Source organism: Lepisma saccharinum, chromosome 14, assembly GCF_977018435.1.
Source record: "Lepisma saccharinum chromosome 14, izLepSacc3.1, whole genome shotgun sequence".
Lineage (NCBI taxonomy): Eukaryota > Metazoa > Arthropoda > Insecta > Zygentoma > Lepismatidae > Lepisma > Lepisma saccharinum.
This window is the reverse complement of record NC_139242.1, coordinates 37,718,129-37,730,833: the sequence shown is the minus strand read 5'-3', so window position 1 is coordinate 37,730,833 and position 12,705 is coordinate 37,718,129. Positions and strand designations below refer to the sequence as shown.

General features: G+C 39.0%; 2 protein-coding genes across 4 annotated transcripts in view; one reads left to right on the top strand and one right to left on the bottom strand.

Annotated features, from left to right (window-relative positions):
- The window catches only part of LOC145998801 (ubiquitin carboxyl-terminal hydrolase 48-like), a 319,266-nt gene that overhangs the window by 81,036 nt on the left and 225,525 nt on the right, over positions 1 to 12,705 (bottom strand). The window lies entirely within an intron of this gene.
- LOC145998484 (uncharacterized) lies at positions 5,793 to 7,132 on the top strand. Its single transcript, XM_083134900.1, has one exon. The coding sequence runs from the start codon at positions 5,866 to 5,868 to the stop codon at positions 7,060 to 7,062; it is 1,197 nt and encodes a 398-aa protein (XP_082991026.1). The 5' UTR covers positions 5,793 to 5,865; the 3' UTR covers positions 7,063 to 7,132.

Below are 12,705 nucleotides of genomic sequence, written 5' to 3'. Positions count from 1 at the left end.
GTGTATTTCACACTGGGAGAAGACGTCGAAATGAATTTGTGGCTTACTGTTTTACATTCTGGCCGAATCTACCTACACAGTCCGAAGTACACCATGGGGAATTATTGGAATTATTCTGAATTTTACACTGGAGATTTTTGGCAGAAAGACAGGTTTTCCAGAATTTTAGGAAATTAATCAAACATTCGAAATTTACTTGTAACCAACCGAGAAAAAGGAGGGCTAGGTTTCTCACATTCTTTCTTTACTAAAGCGGGGAAACTAAATTACCTCACTGTAAGTCTTATATTTTTACATCAATTTTTGAAGTTGTTCACTAATCTTGAAAATCATATACTAAACAACAAAACATCGCATAAGTGATACAGGGAATTTTTAATAACTTTTCTCTTTATAACCTCGACCTACTACTTCATATTACACTTTATCATAATGTCACTATTAGTAATATTTTTACTTTCGATTAACTCTGTAATTTCTAAGGTATTATCATTCTTCATGTATTCCTTTTTCTTTCCGTTGTCACTTTCTTAAATACAAGGGTTGGTTGCAAGGGTGGCCAAGAGGCCGTAACTCGCCTGCTTTAATGAATACGATTTTTATTACTATTATTCAACGTAGGGTGTTTTGAGTTTGATAGAGAACTGATAAATAAAATTAAAGTATAAGTGAGAAAGGATTTAGAACCAACTCTGTATTTTTATTATTAATAATAAATAATGGCACTTCAAACCTCTCAAAAAAAGCATTACCTTCACAATGCAGCGTTAACCTCTATTAGTATTAACACGACCGCTTTTTAAAAAAGGCTAATAAAATGAATTGGTTTTGTACATCATTATCTGCATTGGCAACACTGCGGACGTAAAACAGCGGAGAAAAAGAAGCTTGCCACGTTCCTCCGGGCCTGGCAACTTTTTCATTTAGTAACGCTGCTATGAGTTGACTGCGTCCATTGCTTTGCACCCGGCAGCATCCGTAACCAGTGGAGATTATTAAAATAATGACTTCATCGGTGAATAAACGAGGTGCTACAAAAAAAAGCCGACCGAAAGTGAGAAACAACGGCGCAAAATGAGAGAATAACCATTCAAAGGGTAAAGTAAAATCGTACAAATAAACATATTCAACCTCTAGAAAGTCTATAATGAAGAAATCGCACATGCTTGTCTTGGATTCGGTAACAAAAACATTCGTTCTTCCCAATACACACTAACAGGAAAATCATTTTTTTAAAAAGGGTAACCTTTTGCTTGAAGTTATTAAAAAGTTGTATAATGCGAGGTAAACGTAGAGAGAAGTAGTTTACCAGATTCCTTTTGATTTGATTATTTTGCTTCGGTTTTTTGCCTCTTTTGGCTAATCGCGAAGATGAATGATGCAATTGATGAAGGGGCTTACAAAGACACGATTCCTGCTGATTCTTATGTAAAATGATCTCCTGAATCCGAATATGACCCCCGTTTTCCCCCATCACCCACCGTTTTTGGGGGGAGCCCCCACCTATTTTTATCACTTTTCGATAATTTGGAGAGATGAACAGGATTATTTTAGCCTTTACATTTCTTCTGAGGGGCCAGAGAGGTGAAAAGTTCTAAAACATGAACATTTGTAGCAAGGAGGTAGATTTGGGGGAGATTTGCCCCCTTAAATTGTGAAAAAATCATTAAAAATGATCGATTTTTCCAGTTTTTTCGCAATTTTTTCACTTATTTTCTACATATTCTAGCTTCCAGCCCCACTCATCCTCCCCCAAACAATAAAAATATATAGCAACAATATATAGCAACAATAATAAAAATATATAGCAACCATATTAAAAATATATAGCATAAATAATAAAAAAATATAGCAACAGTTCGGAAGATTCACTGTACCATGCTGGCGCTCGGGAACAGGTTTGCATAGGAATTTTCATGCTTTGACAAGTTTAAACTTGCATTGCTCTTGTCACTATAGTCCTACACTGTAATCCTTATCTTCCCTCAGTATAGGTGAACGCTCAGGAGTAGGACCCCGAATGAAGAGGAGACGGAGGGACGGGGAAAGTCGGCTCAAAGGTACCCGTAAATCAATGCCATTTTCTGTGCCCATGGTTCCATCGTCGGGTTATCTAGCAAAAGTAAGCATACAATTCAGTATCCTAATATCCCTTCAGCTCTAAGACCAGTTACTCACAACGAATCTTTGCCAATCCCAGTGCCCCCAAAAACCTATACTCTAGAGCCAGAAATGGATTTGAAAGACTTTGAGCCACAGCCTGGGCCATCAAATGATACGCCCACAGATGATGAAGAGTGTTCTGCTTATTCAGCTCATCGACAACCTCACCTCGTTACTCAGTCGGAATTGAATGATCTCGTCAGGGATTTGGAGTTACCTAAGAGTAAATCTCAACTTCTTGGATCTCGACTTCAGCAGTGGAATCTCTTAGAAAAGGGCGTAAAAATCTCTTCTTACAGGACCAGGCAGTCAACCCTGAAATTACTTTTTGCGGAAGATGAAGGCTTAGTGTTCTGCCCTAATTCAAATGCATTGATGATAGAACTGAAGATGGCATAAGACCCAGGCAAATGGAGACTGTTTATAGACTCATCAAAGACAAGCTTGAAAGTTGTCCCGTTGGCCAATGGGAATGAGTTACCGTCAGTCCCGGTTGCATACTCTGTGGATATGAAGGAGACGTACGAAAACATCAGCCGAATCCTTGATAGAATCAGTTATGATTATAATTGGAAACTTTGCGCTGACTTAAAAGTTGTTGCTCTACTCACGGGCCTGCAATCAGGCTTCACAAAATACTGCTGCTTCCTATGCGAATGGGATAGCCGAGCCCGAGACAAACATTACATCGTACGCAACTGGCCTCTGCCAGAAAGTTTTACTCGCGGTCAGAAAAATGTCACTCACGATCCTCTGGTCCCGATGGAAAATATTTACTTGCCGCCTTTGCACATCAAACTCGGATTGATCAAACAGTTTGTAAAAGCAATGGACAAGACAGGTGATGCATTTTAATTTTTGAAAACAAAATTTCCTCGTTTCAGTGAGGCTAAAATCAAGGAAGGAGTTTTCGTGGGCCTCCAGATAAGACAACTTTTCCAAGATTCGACGTTTATTGAACACCGGAATAAAAACGAGCTTGGCTTGCATTGAAAAACGTGTGTGACAACTTTTTGGGTAATAACAAAAGTGATGATTATGTCGCTCATGTCGAGGAATTGCTGTCAGCATACAAGGCCATGGGGTGTAACATGCAAAAGTGCATTTCCTTCACACACACCTGGACTTCTTCCCCGAAAATTTAGGAGCAGTTTCAGATGAACATGGGGAACGGTTCCATCAAGACATCAATAAGTTCGAGAGGAGATTTTCAGGGAAGTGGAACGCGAGCATGTTAGCAGAGTACTGCTGGTTTTTGGTACGAGAAACTTCTACCTCAGGGTACAAAAGGAAAAGAAGCACCAAATAAAGGTACTTATCATATTTATTTATTATTCTCTAGATTTATTATTTTACCTTTTATTTATTATTCTTTACAGCTGAAATATTCTTTCCACCCCTCCAAATCAAAATCAAAAAGTGATAAAAATAAGGGGGCTCCCCCGAAAACGGCGGGTGATGGGGGAAAATGGGGGGGGGGGGCGCACGAAGTATTGAGAGCGCCAGCATGGTACAGTGAATCTTCTGAACTGTTGCTATATATATTTTTATTATTGTTGCTATATATTTTATTATTGTTGCTATATATTATTATTGTTGCTATATATTTTTATTATTTGGGGATGTTTGGGGGAGGACGAGTGGGGCTGGAAGTTAGAATATGTATAAAATAACTGAAAAAATTGCGACAAAACTGGAAAAATCGATAATTTTTAATGATTTTTTTTTTACAATTTAAGGGGGCAAATCCCCCCCCCCAAATCTAACTCCTTGCTACAAATGTTCATGTTTTAGAACTTTTCACCTCTCTAGCCCCTCAGAAGAAATGTAAAGGCTGAAATAATCCTTTTCATCCCTCCAAATTATAGAAAACTGATAAAAAATAGGTCGGGGGCTCCCCCCGAAAACGGTGGGTGATGGGGAAAAATGGGGGCCATATTCGGATTCAGGAGGTCATTTTACATAAGAATCAACAGGAATAGTGCCAGGGCCGATTTTCATGCAGACCAGTGTAATCAATCCGCTAACCAGTTTTCATCGTTTATTTGAAGATCAATAAGAGGGAATGCTACATAAGCATTCACATACAATATTACCTTGTTTACCTTGTTTGCAATTATGGTAATGAATGAAAGGGAATAATCACAAACGAATATGGACAAAATACCTACAAGACTCACAGAGGATTATCCTGCTGTGGGTCCAGGCGCCAGAGCTTCATCAGCTTTCACTACATGAAAGAGAGGTTGACATTTGAATGAATGAATGAATTTAAATTTTTGGATGTGGCCATATGGCCATTTTGCACCCTTCAAAATGTACTAGAATTTTTTTTATCTAAAAACCCTTATCTTAATTTTTTTTAAAAAAGGTGTAAAGAGCTCCTTGAGAAAGGTTAAAACGTACAAAGGTGTAAAGGGACTTTCACAGGGCGTACACAACACATTAAATAGGTAAGGATAGACTAAAAACTTCCTCAGAAAGAGTGTAAAAAGTCCGCTCTTCTAAAAAAGCTAAAAACATTTGAATATCTTCAAGATCACCCCTTGTACCACATACAATTATTGTGTGCACTATCATTATGAGCAAATTGAAAGTTTATGATCCGATAATAGTGTCTTGCAGTATGGTGAACTACACATTTATTTATTTGAGCTATTAACAGACCAAAACGAGTACAGACTCGAAAGTATGTATGGACGGGGAAAATGACGGTATAGCTTCCGTGTCAATAATTGAGAACCCTCGACTGGTAGCTGGTTTTAAAGAGAACGTTTCAGTTGTATCTTTTATAATGTTGCCATATTTATTATAGATGCGCAGAACATCAATTTAAGGAGCAGTACAATTGGAAAATCCGCTGTATTTTGGAATTGTATCTTACATGAGCCTGAGGAATGTGCGCAAACAAAACACCCAACCAGTCCGAATTATTTTAAGTCAAAATTAGACATTTTCAAGAGAAAATAAAATAATCGAAGCTATGATGTAATCTTACCGGCCCAAATTCGTGCCACAGGTCTAAATTTGGTAGTGTCCAAGCTAAATACTAAGCAGAAATCTAATATGCCAGTTTGTTAATGTAATCTAATGAAAAGGAAAATCAAGCAGTGTTATGTCTGGAAAGCACCTGAATGGGTGACCGTCTATTCTACCGAATCAAAACATTTCAATTACTATTAATTAAAAGTTTACTACATAAAACTCGTCCTGTTGGGAGTAAAGTAAATTAGACATATTGTTCCTATTACCTGGTCCTAAGGCAATACGTGGCAATAGAAATATCTATACAATGTTTCAAGTTTCCCATATCCAAGTAATACGACAGCCGTGCGAAAAAGAATAGGAGAGACAAAAAAATAAAAAATTGCAACCAAGACAAGGAGATAAGGCCACAATACGAACTAGAAGGCAGGGCAACAAAGTTGTCGAAACTTCGAAATAACACAACCCGCCATAATAAGTCTTGATCTTGGAATATCACTTTGTTCCTTCGAATACAAACTGTTGCTGAGGAATCAGTACCTGGCAACTTGTACAACACTCCAATATAAGTAACTTCTCCAAGGTCGGCGCTCTGCTACGTTGTTGTGGGAGTAATTAATCAACGGCATTGTTGGATCGAAAGTCTTAAATTCTCCAGCAACACTAAGAAATGCGTTGGGCATTCTGAATTGAAACGAAAATTCCAAATTCTGCGCTATGAATCGCCAAATACCTCCGAAACAAACTAAAGTGAATATATTCAGTTTGCCACCTGAAATTTTGGAAGACATACTCAGGTGTACTACATACAGAGACGTGTCAGCAGTTCGCAAGGTTTGCAGGCAGTTTTATAATGTTGCTTCCAGCATTCTCAAATCTGGATTTCAACAATCGCAGGTGACAATAAGGCGCTTGATAAATTGGACAAAAAATGAAATGACAACACCGAAAGACATCGACGAACAGCTTCAGTTGTTGCCATTTTGCAACAGCATACGAATTCTTCAATGCGAGTTCAGGATTTTGAAAGCCGTTTGCTGGAGGTACGTGAGACGGAACATTTGCTGTTTCTTCGCCGGGGAGATTCTGGATGAAGTTGTAAATCTTCGCAAGGAGTATAAAAAGGAACGTAAAGAATGGAAAACACTGGTCGAAATTGCAGAGAAAAAAATTCACATGACGGGACATTTTATAAATTACTTCGAAATCGAATTAGAATCTGGTTTCGAGCACGTCACTCCGTTTGGCACCAAAGTCATCGACATTCTAGACTGTTGGTCGGTTTCCGACTACGACCTAACTCTGACGTACGACCGTCGAGCCTTCCATCTTGCGGGAACATACAAAATGAAGAGCATTGACGCTTTCTGTTCCCCTGTCGATTTCCGGAAACGGAGATACACCACGAACGACTACTATTTGAAGTCGCTGTGCCAATATCTACGGAACACCGTGCGGTGGAACAACATGTTCCTACACTTTACGCAGCTAGACGACCAAGATGACTTGAAGGAACATCTGGAAGATCTGGAGCAAATAAGTCCCCGCCAGTGCAAAGAGGAGGTCCTTGAAGTCGGCCGCAAGAAGAAGGTATTCCAGAGGAAGAGTCGGGAAGACGCGAGGAATCTGGGATTCAGGTGCGAGTTTCAGTTACGTTGCTTCAACGACGCGGTGCCTCAGGAACTGGAAGACCACTTGCCCCTGCCCGCTGAGGAGGACAAAGGCGAGGCGTCGACGCCGATTTCTTCAAGCCAAGCAGAGGGCTCGCCTACTACCCACCTGGAAGAGGCAGGTGAGAAATACGAATTTCGCATGAAGGTGTACGTTTGTGTTTCGTCGGATGATAGCTTACCGCAGCAGCAGACAATGCTGTCTTTAAATCATACGTCTTCAAAGCTAATTTTGGGTGAATAACAAGCAGCAGCCTGAAATCAGAATAAGTTCAGACTGTGTAAGAAATTAAAAGTTGTGCTTGGTTTTTTTAAAAAAAGTGTTTTCAGTTTATCCACTTGCAATAGATCTTCTCTGTATCATAGCTTTCTGTATTTTTCAAGTAGCAAGAATAGGCTCGGGGGCTTTCAGTGCAATACGAACAAAATTGCACTAATTTCAGATATTTCAACTATGGAGACCAACTCTGCATAAACAGTGTATTTATCAGGTGCCACTTAGAAGATACACCCGTGCTACTGCATATTCTATGGAAAGACTTCAAGATTCGAGGCTGAAGTTGCGAGTCCTTATGATCGCAATATGATAATCAAGTTGATGCTGCGATTTCGTATACATGTATGTACGTAAATATGTGTGTGTACATAATACAAATACCGCTGGTGAATCTAATTGAGGCAAATTGTTTACCGTCGAATCAGGGAATGAAACTGAAAGCTTAATCTCTCTTTGTCTTTGGGAGATTTCACACCGGAGAAACAAGCGACAGGCGCTTTGGAACGAGCCAATCAGCAGCAACGTTTAACACCGATTGATGAAATCTTCAAGCGACACGTTTTGCCTGTCGCTTCTGTGTGAATTCTCCCTTAGTGTTGAGCATCCCTGCCCCATTGTGGATTTTTTCTTCGTCAGGTATGGAAAAGGGTGTCATCTCCCACAATTACTAATTTTCACAATAAAAAAATACGATACAATACATACGATTCAGAAAAAAGGCCGTGATAAATATTAAGCAATTCTGGAATATTTTCAGGGCATTGTACAGTAATATAGTTTACCTTGCGTTTTCTTTACCTCCCAACGTTAATCGTGGCTATAAAGTCTTAATATATTTGTCATTTGCAGAACCAAAACCTGATTCAGAATTTAGATTACATTGAATGACAGCTTGATGAAATGCCTTAATAGGATTCGAACCCAGAACCCGGTTTCGCAGCTAGTTCTGCTGAAAACCACACGAAGGAAGCCGAAGGGTATTTCTACAGAGTTTGTGTGAGGGTTCAAATTTACGTACATAAAAAGTTCGGATTACATGAGGCCTGGGTTCTCTGTTCTTTCAATGTATTACTATCATTAACTTGTTCCCGCTGTAACTGTTAATTTAGCTTTACAAATACGCGACATAAATATCTGCACCATGTACTACACTGCGTTCGAAAAGTCCCCGCACTCATACTTTAAAAGAAGCTACTAGGGCATTCATCTGGATGGTGTGACCTTCAAGAACGAGTTTATGTTATGTTCAGAGCAGTGCCGCTGTTGTAGTCCTCGGCGTGAGACTTAAAATCACAGTTTGTCAACAATACCTTTTAAGCACATAGCCCACTGAGACGTGGAGAAACGAGGCGAAATGCGGCAACAGAACTTCATTTGTCTGCTTCTATTGAAATCAAATGGTGTAACGCCCACTACAGGGAAATCGCGGAACCAAAGCACGGAATTTCCGTGCCAGAAGTCTGCAGCTTATCTTACAGGTTATCGCGCAATGAGACGCAGTAAATGCGTCAGTTGCCACGTTGCTTCGTGTCTCAGTGGGCGTTATCTTTACGCGCACACACAGTGAATCGCTATGTTGGAAGCATATTTTGAGTATCTCATATGAAAGATGTGTGGAGAAATGGAGAAGTCTATTTCCCGATGATTCGGAACCAGCTAAAACCGTAATGGATGATTGTTTCAGATTTAGCTTCAATATTCTTTCTGCGTATTTCAACGCGCTGAAAGCCGGGCCCCATGGCTGAGTTGTTAGCACATCCCGCAACGATGCCAGGGGTCCCAGGTTCGAATTCCGGTCTAGGTATGGATGCTTGTGATTGTCCATTCACCAATTTCATCATAATCATCACTCATCTCCATCTTCGCAAATTAGCCAAAAGTGGCACAAAAGCGAATCAAAATAAAGGAAATCAAATTAAATGAAATCAACGCGCGGAAAGTGGTTTGCCGTCTTGTCAGTGTGTTACCGACCTAAGAGATTGCAGTATTACTCACATTCAGTTTACGAATTATTTTTTGTCTATTTCAAGATATAGTTAACAAATGCATGTATTCATTACTTTGACAAGTTCAATCAATTATGAGTAAAAAATTCTCCGAGTGCGGGGACTTTTCGAACGCACTGTACCATAGTCATTCAGAAGTTGTTCATACCTTTAATAATATCTAGTTGGAGAAAAATGTACTTCGTAGAGACGGTAATTTGTTTCTGTCCATCTGAAGAATATACAGCATAAAATTACCTTGAGCATGTTACGCTTGAAATTACTACTATCCGTTCCAGACCACGTTGGTCGCTTCATTTTTATGACAGACTGTTTCTCCCAACGATATCTTGACAAATGAACGTTTTCCGTGCACAAGCTTGATAATAATGATTCTGGCCACATTTAATTTGCATTTTAATTCGTTGCTAATTTAATTACGAGCCTCAAACTTCCAAAGCAGCCCGCTCTTTGCAATTTAAACTTGATTGCCTTGGGTTTAATTCACGATTAGGCTCCAGAAAAAAAAGTTGTTAAATACAGCTTCAGAGAAACATAATCAAATGATGGAGTGCATATCAACATTATTGTACAATGGGTTCTGACCACCGGTAACAACGCTTTTAATACGTCCGTGTTCTTGCACAGATTAACCGTCAGTGCACAGTTTTGTCTTTGTTCTTGTAACGTAGCCAGAATAGTAATCCTGCCAGGAGGAAGAGTATAAGTTGGCAAATCTAACAATTAATGACTCATTTGTCCCTATTAGATTTCAAACCCCGGATGAGAGTAACCTTTCAAATATTATTATTTTTTGAATGCTTACACGTGTATGCGTAACTTTCTGATACACGAAAGCCATAAGAAGAGTCCAATCTATGTAATACACAAAGTTTCATATAGGGTTCCCACTCATTTCGTAAAACCAAATTCCCTGGTTTTTCCAGGTTTTCTTGGAACTTTTATATAACTTACCAAACCACTCCATTTTGATTTGACATGTTCATATATGTCTTCAACTTTGCATGTTAATCAAACGTCTTTTCTTTTAATTCTAAGTCTACTTTATGCACAAATAGGTTAATCAGGACTGGACCTTCAGTTTAAAGTGGGATCCAAACCACTATGTACCTAAAACCCTTAGCCTTGAAGTTAAAAACGGGGGTGTAAAGACCCCCATTCAGAAAGGTTAAGAGTGCAAGATTATAAAGGGACTGCACTGGACATACGCTAAAAACTTTCGCAAAACCAGTGTTAAGAGGCTGGCTCTTCTCAAAAAGCTAAAACGTTTGTTGAAACATTGTCATCGTCATCTCCCAACATGAATGGTTGGGTTTGAATGATTGATATTACTTCGCCTTTCTGCCACTTTTGGCTAATCGCGAAGATGAGGATGAGTGAATGATATGATGAAGGGACACTCACAAAGAACACCCATGCCGAGATTCGAACCCGGGACCTCGCTGTGGTAACCACTCTGCCACGGAGGTCGGTAAAAAACTCTTGGGGAAATTAAAATCGGCACACTCGATAAGAATGTTGCGAATATTTAAAATAACATTAGAGGCACGACACATGGGGGGAGGGGGTTCAACCCTTGCAGCAAATGACCATGAGAGAGGGGACTGCGTCCGAAAATAGCAAACAATAGAACAAAAAAAGTGAGCACCATCGAGAAAGGTTTCCCAACGTGGTTCGATAGGAGGCACGGAGCAAAATGTTGCGAGCGCGCGCACCACACACACTCGCCAAGACAGGAGAACTTCCACAGATTTTTCCATACAGCCCATCCCGCATCTGAGCTCACCTACCACACCAAAATCCAAGCGCTCGAGAGAGCGGAACAAAAACTAGTCCGCAGCTTAAAGCGTCAACAAAGCCTGAACGGCGGTCCCAGCTGCACGCACCTGTGACGGGGGTAATCCTTGCAAGAAACTCTCCTATCCACTCTCGAATAGACCCAAGGCAGAAACAGGAGGAAGAAAAGAAGAAAAAAAAGAAGTATCACGGTTTGAAGGCCCACGGGAAGCAATATTTCATTGGTTAACTCCTGTATATCAAACGCGTGTGGTCAAAGGCAGCTGGTAATTTCAATTAGAACAACCAATATGAGGAAAGGAAGGACACCCTGCAGCTTTCATTTATAATGCAACAAATTTGAGCGCCAGTTTATTGAATCATTAGTCACACAACAGGCTTCCTTTCCATCACCCGCAACCTTCATGTAAAAAAGATGGGGGAAGAGGAGGGGTAGAGAATGTGTAAGGTTGTGAACGTGTCAACAATCTTTCTTACTTTTTCAATACGTAAAAATACAGCAGCCTTCAGGGCCTCTTACATCATCATGGAATCTCTCGCATATTAAGTTTTTGTACCACCTAGTCCCTTACTTGACCTGAAGAATTCGCAGCAATCTTTCCTTCGCTCATGTTACATTTAAAAGTTACCCGATTAATAGAATTTGTTGCATTGTTGCATTGATACCAGCACTTGTTCTAACCTAATTTGGGTGATTTCAAATTTGAGGTTAGTTTTCTCAGTAAGCTTTAGTTTCTTTTTTTGGAATTGAACATTTTAACTTTTTCACCTTGATATTAAGTTTTCAAAATTCAATTCAACATTTTGAAGTTGGATGCCATATTGGATATCATTTTGGCAAATATATTCTTCATGTATTCACAAATACGTGTAAATGCATCACAATATGCATTACAGCTTGAAAGTGCGGCAAGATAAAAGTACTTTGGAGCATTAAACATGTATTCAATACAGTAAAATATGAGTATGAATTTAATGCTTTTTTTAAAATAACACACGTCACACATGATTATTTTTTCTTTATTTTTATTATAAACTGTTCTGTATGTCTATACGTATGTAATGAATACAATTTGTGACTGGATTGCATCATGTACCAATTGTAATTGTATTGTAATTCTGTAATTTTGTAATTACTATTCATTATTATTATTATTATGTACGCCTTCCGTCATTGGAGGACATACCTCTGTTGAAGGTAATAATAAATAAATAAATAAATATGGTAACACATATATCCAACTATAAGCATAACTAATTATGTGATATTGTGAATCAAATACTAATTGTACGGACAGACTCTTCACAATCGAGACAAAAAAGACAAATATCGAACTTTCATAACAATATGCATAAAAATAATTCAGGGTGTCTACAATTTGATAAAAACAAAATTACCTAACTTTTTCAGTCCAAAAACGAAACAAATTCCAGAGCTAATCATTAGGGCAATTAATGTATAAGAAGGCCACTATATAATAGTTACATAACCACACTTATAATTCAGGTTAACGAAGTTTTAGAGCATTAACTTCACATGTAAAGGTATTTCGATTTTGTTAAGTTCATTTTATGCACAGAGAGGCTAATCCAAACTGAACCTACAGTCTAAAGTGAGATCCCAACCACTGTGTGCCTCCATCGGGTATCGAACACCTGATCCCTTGATTACAAAGCGACGAAGCTACCACTACGCCACCGAAGAGGTCCACGGGTAAAGGTAATTAAACAATAATTAACTGAGGAAGAGAGTTTCTCAGTAATATTTGAAATGTATTGTAACAAAGAATTCTTTTTTTCAATGAAT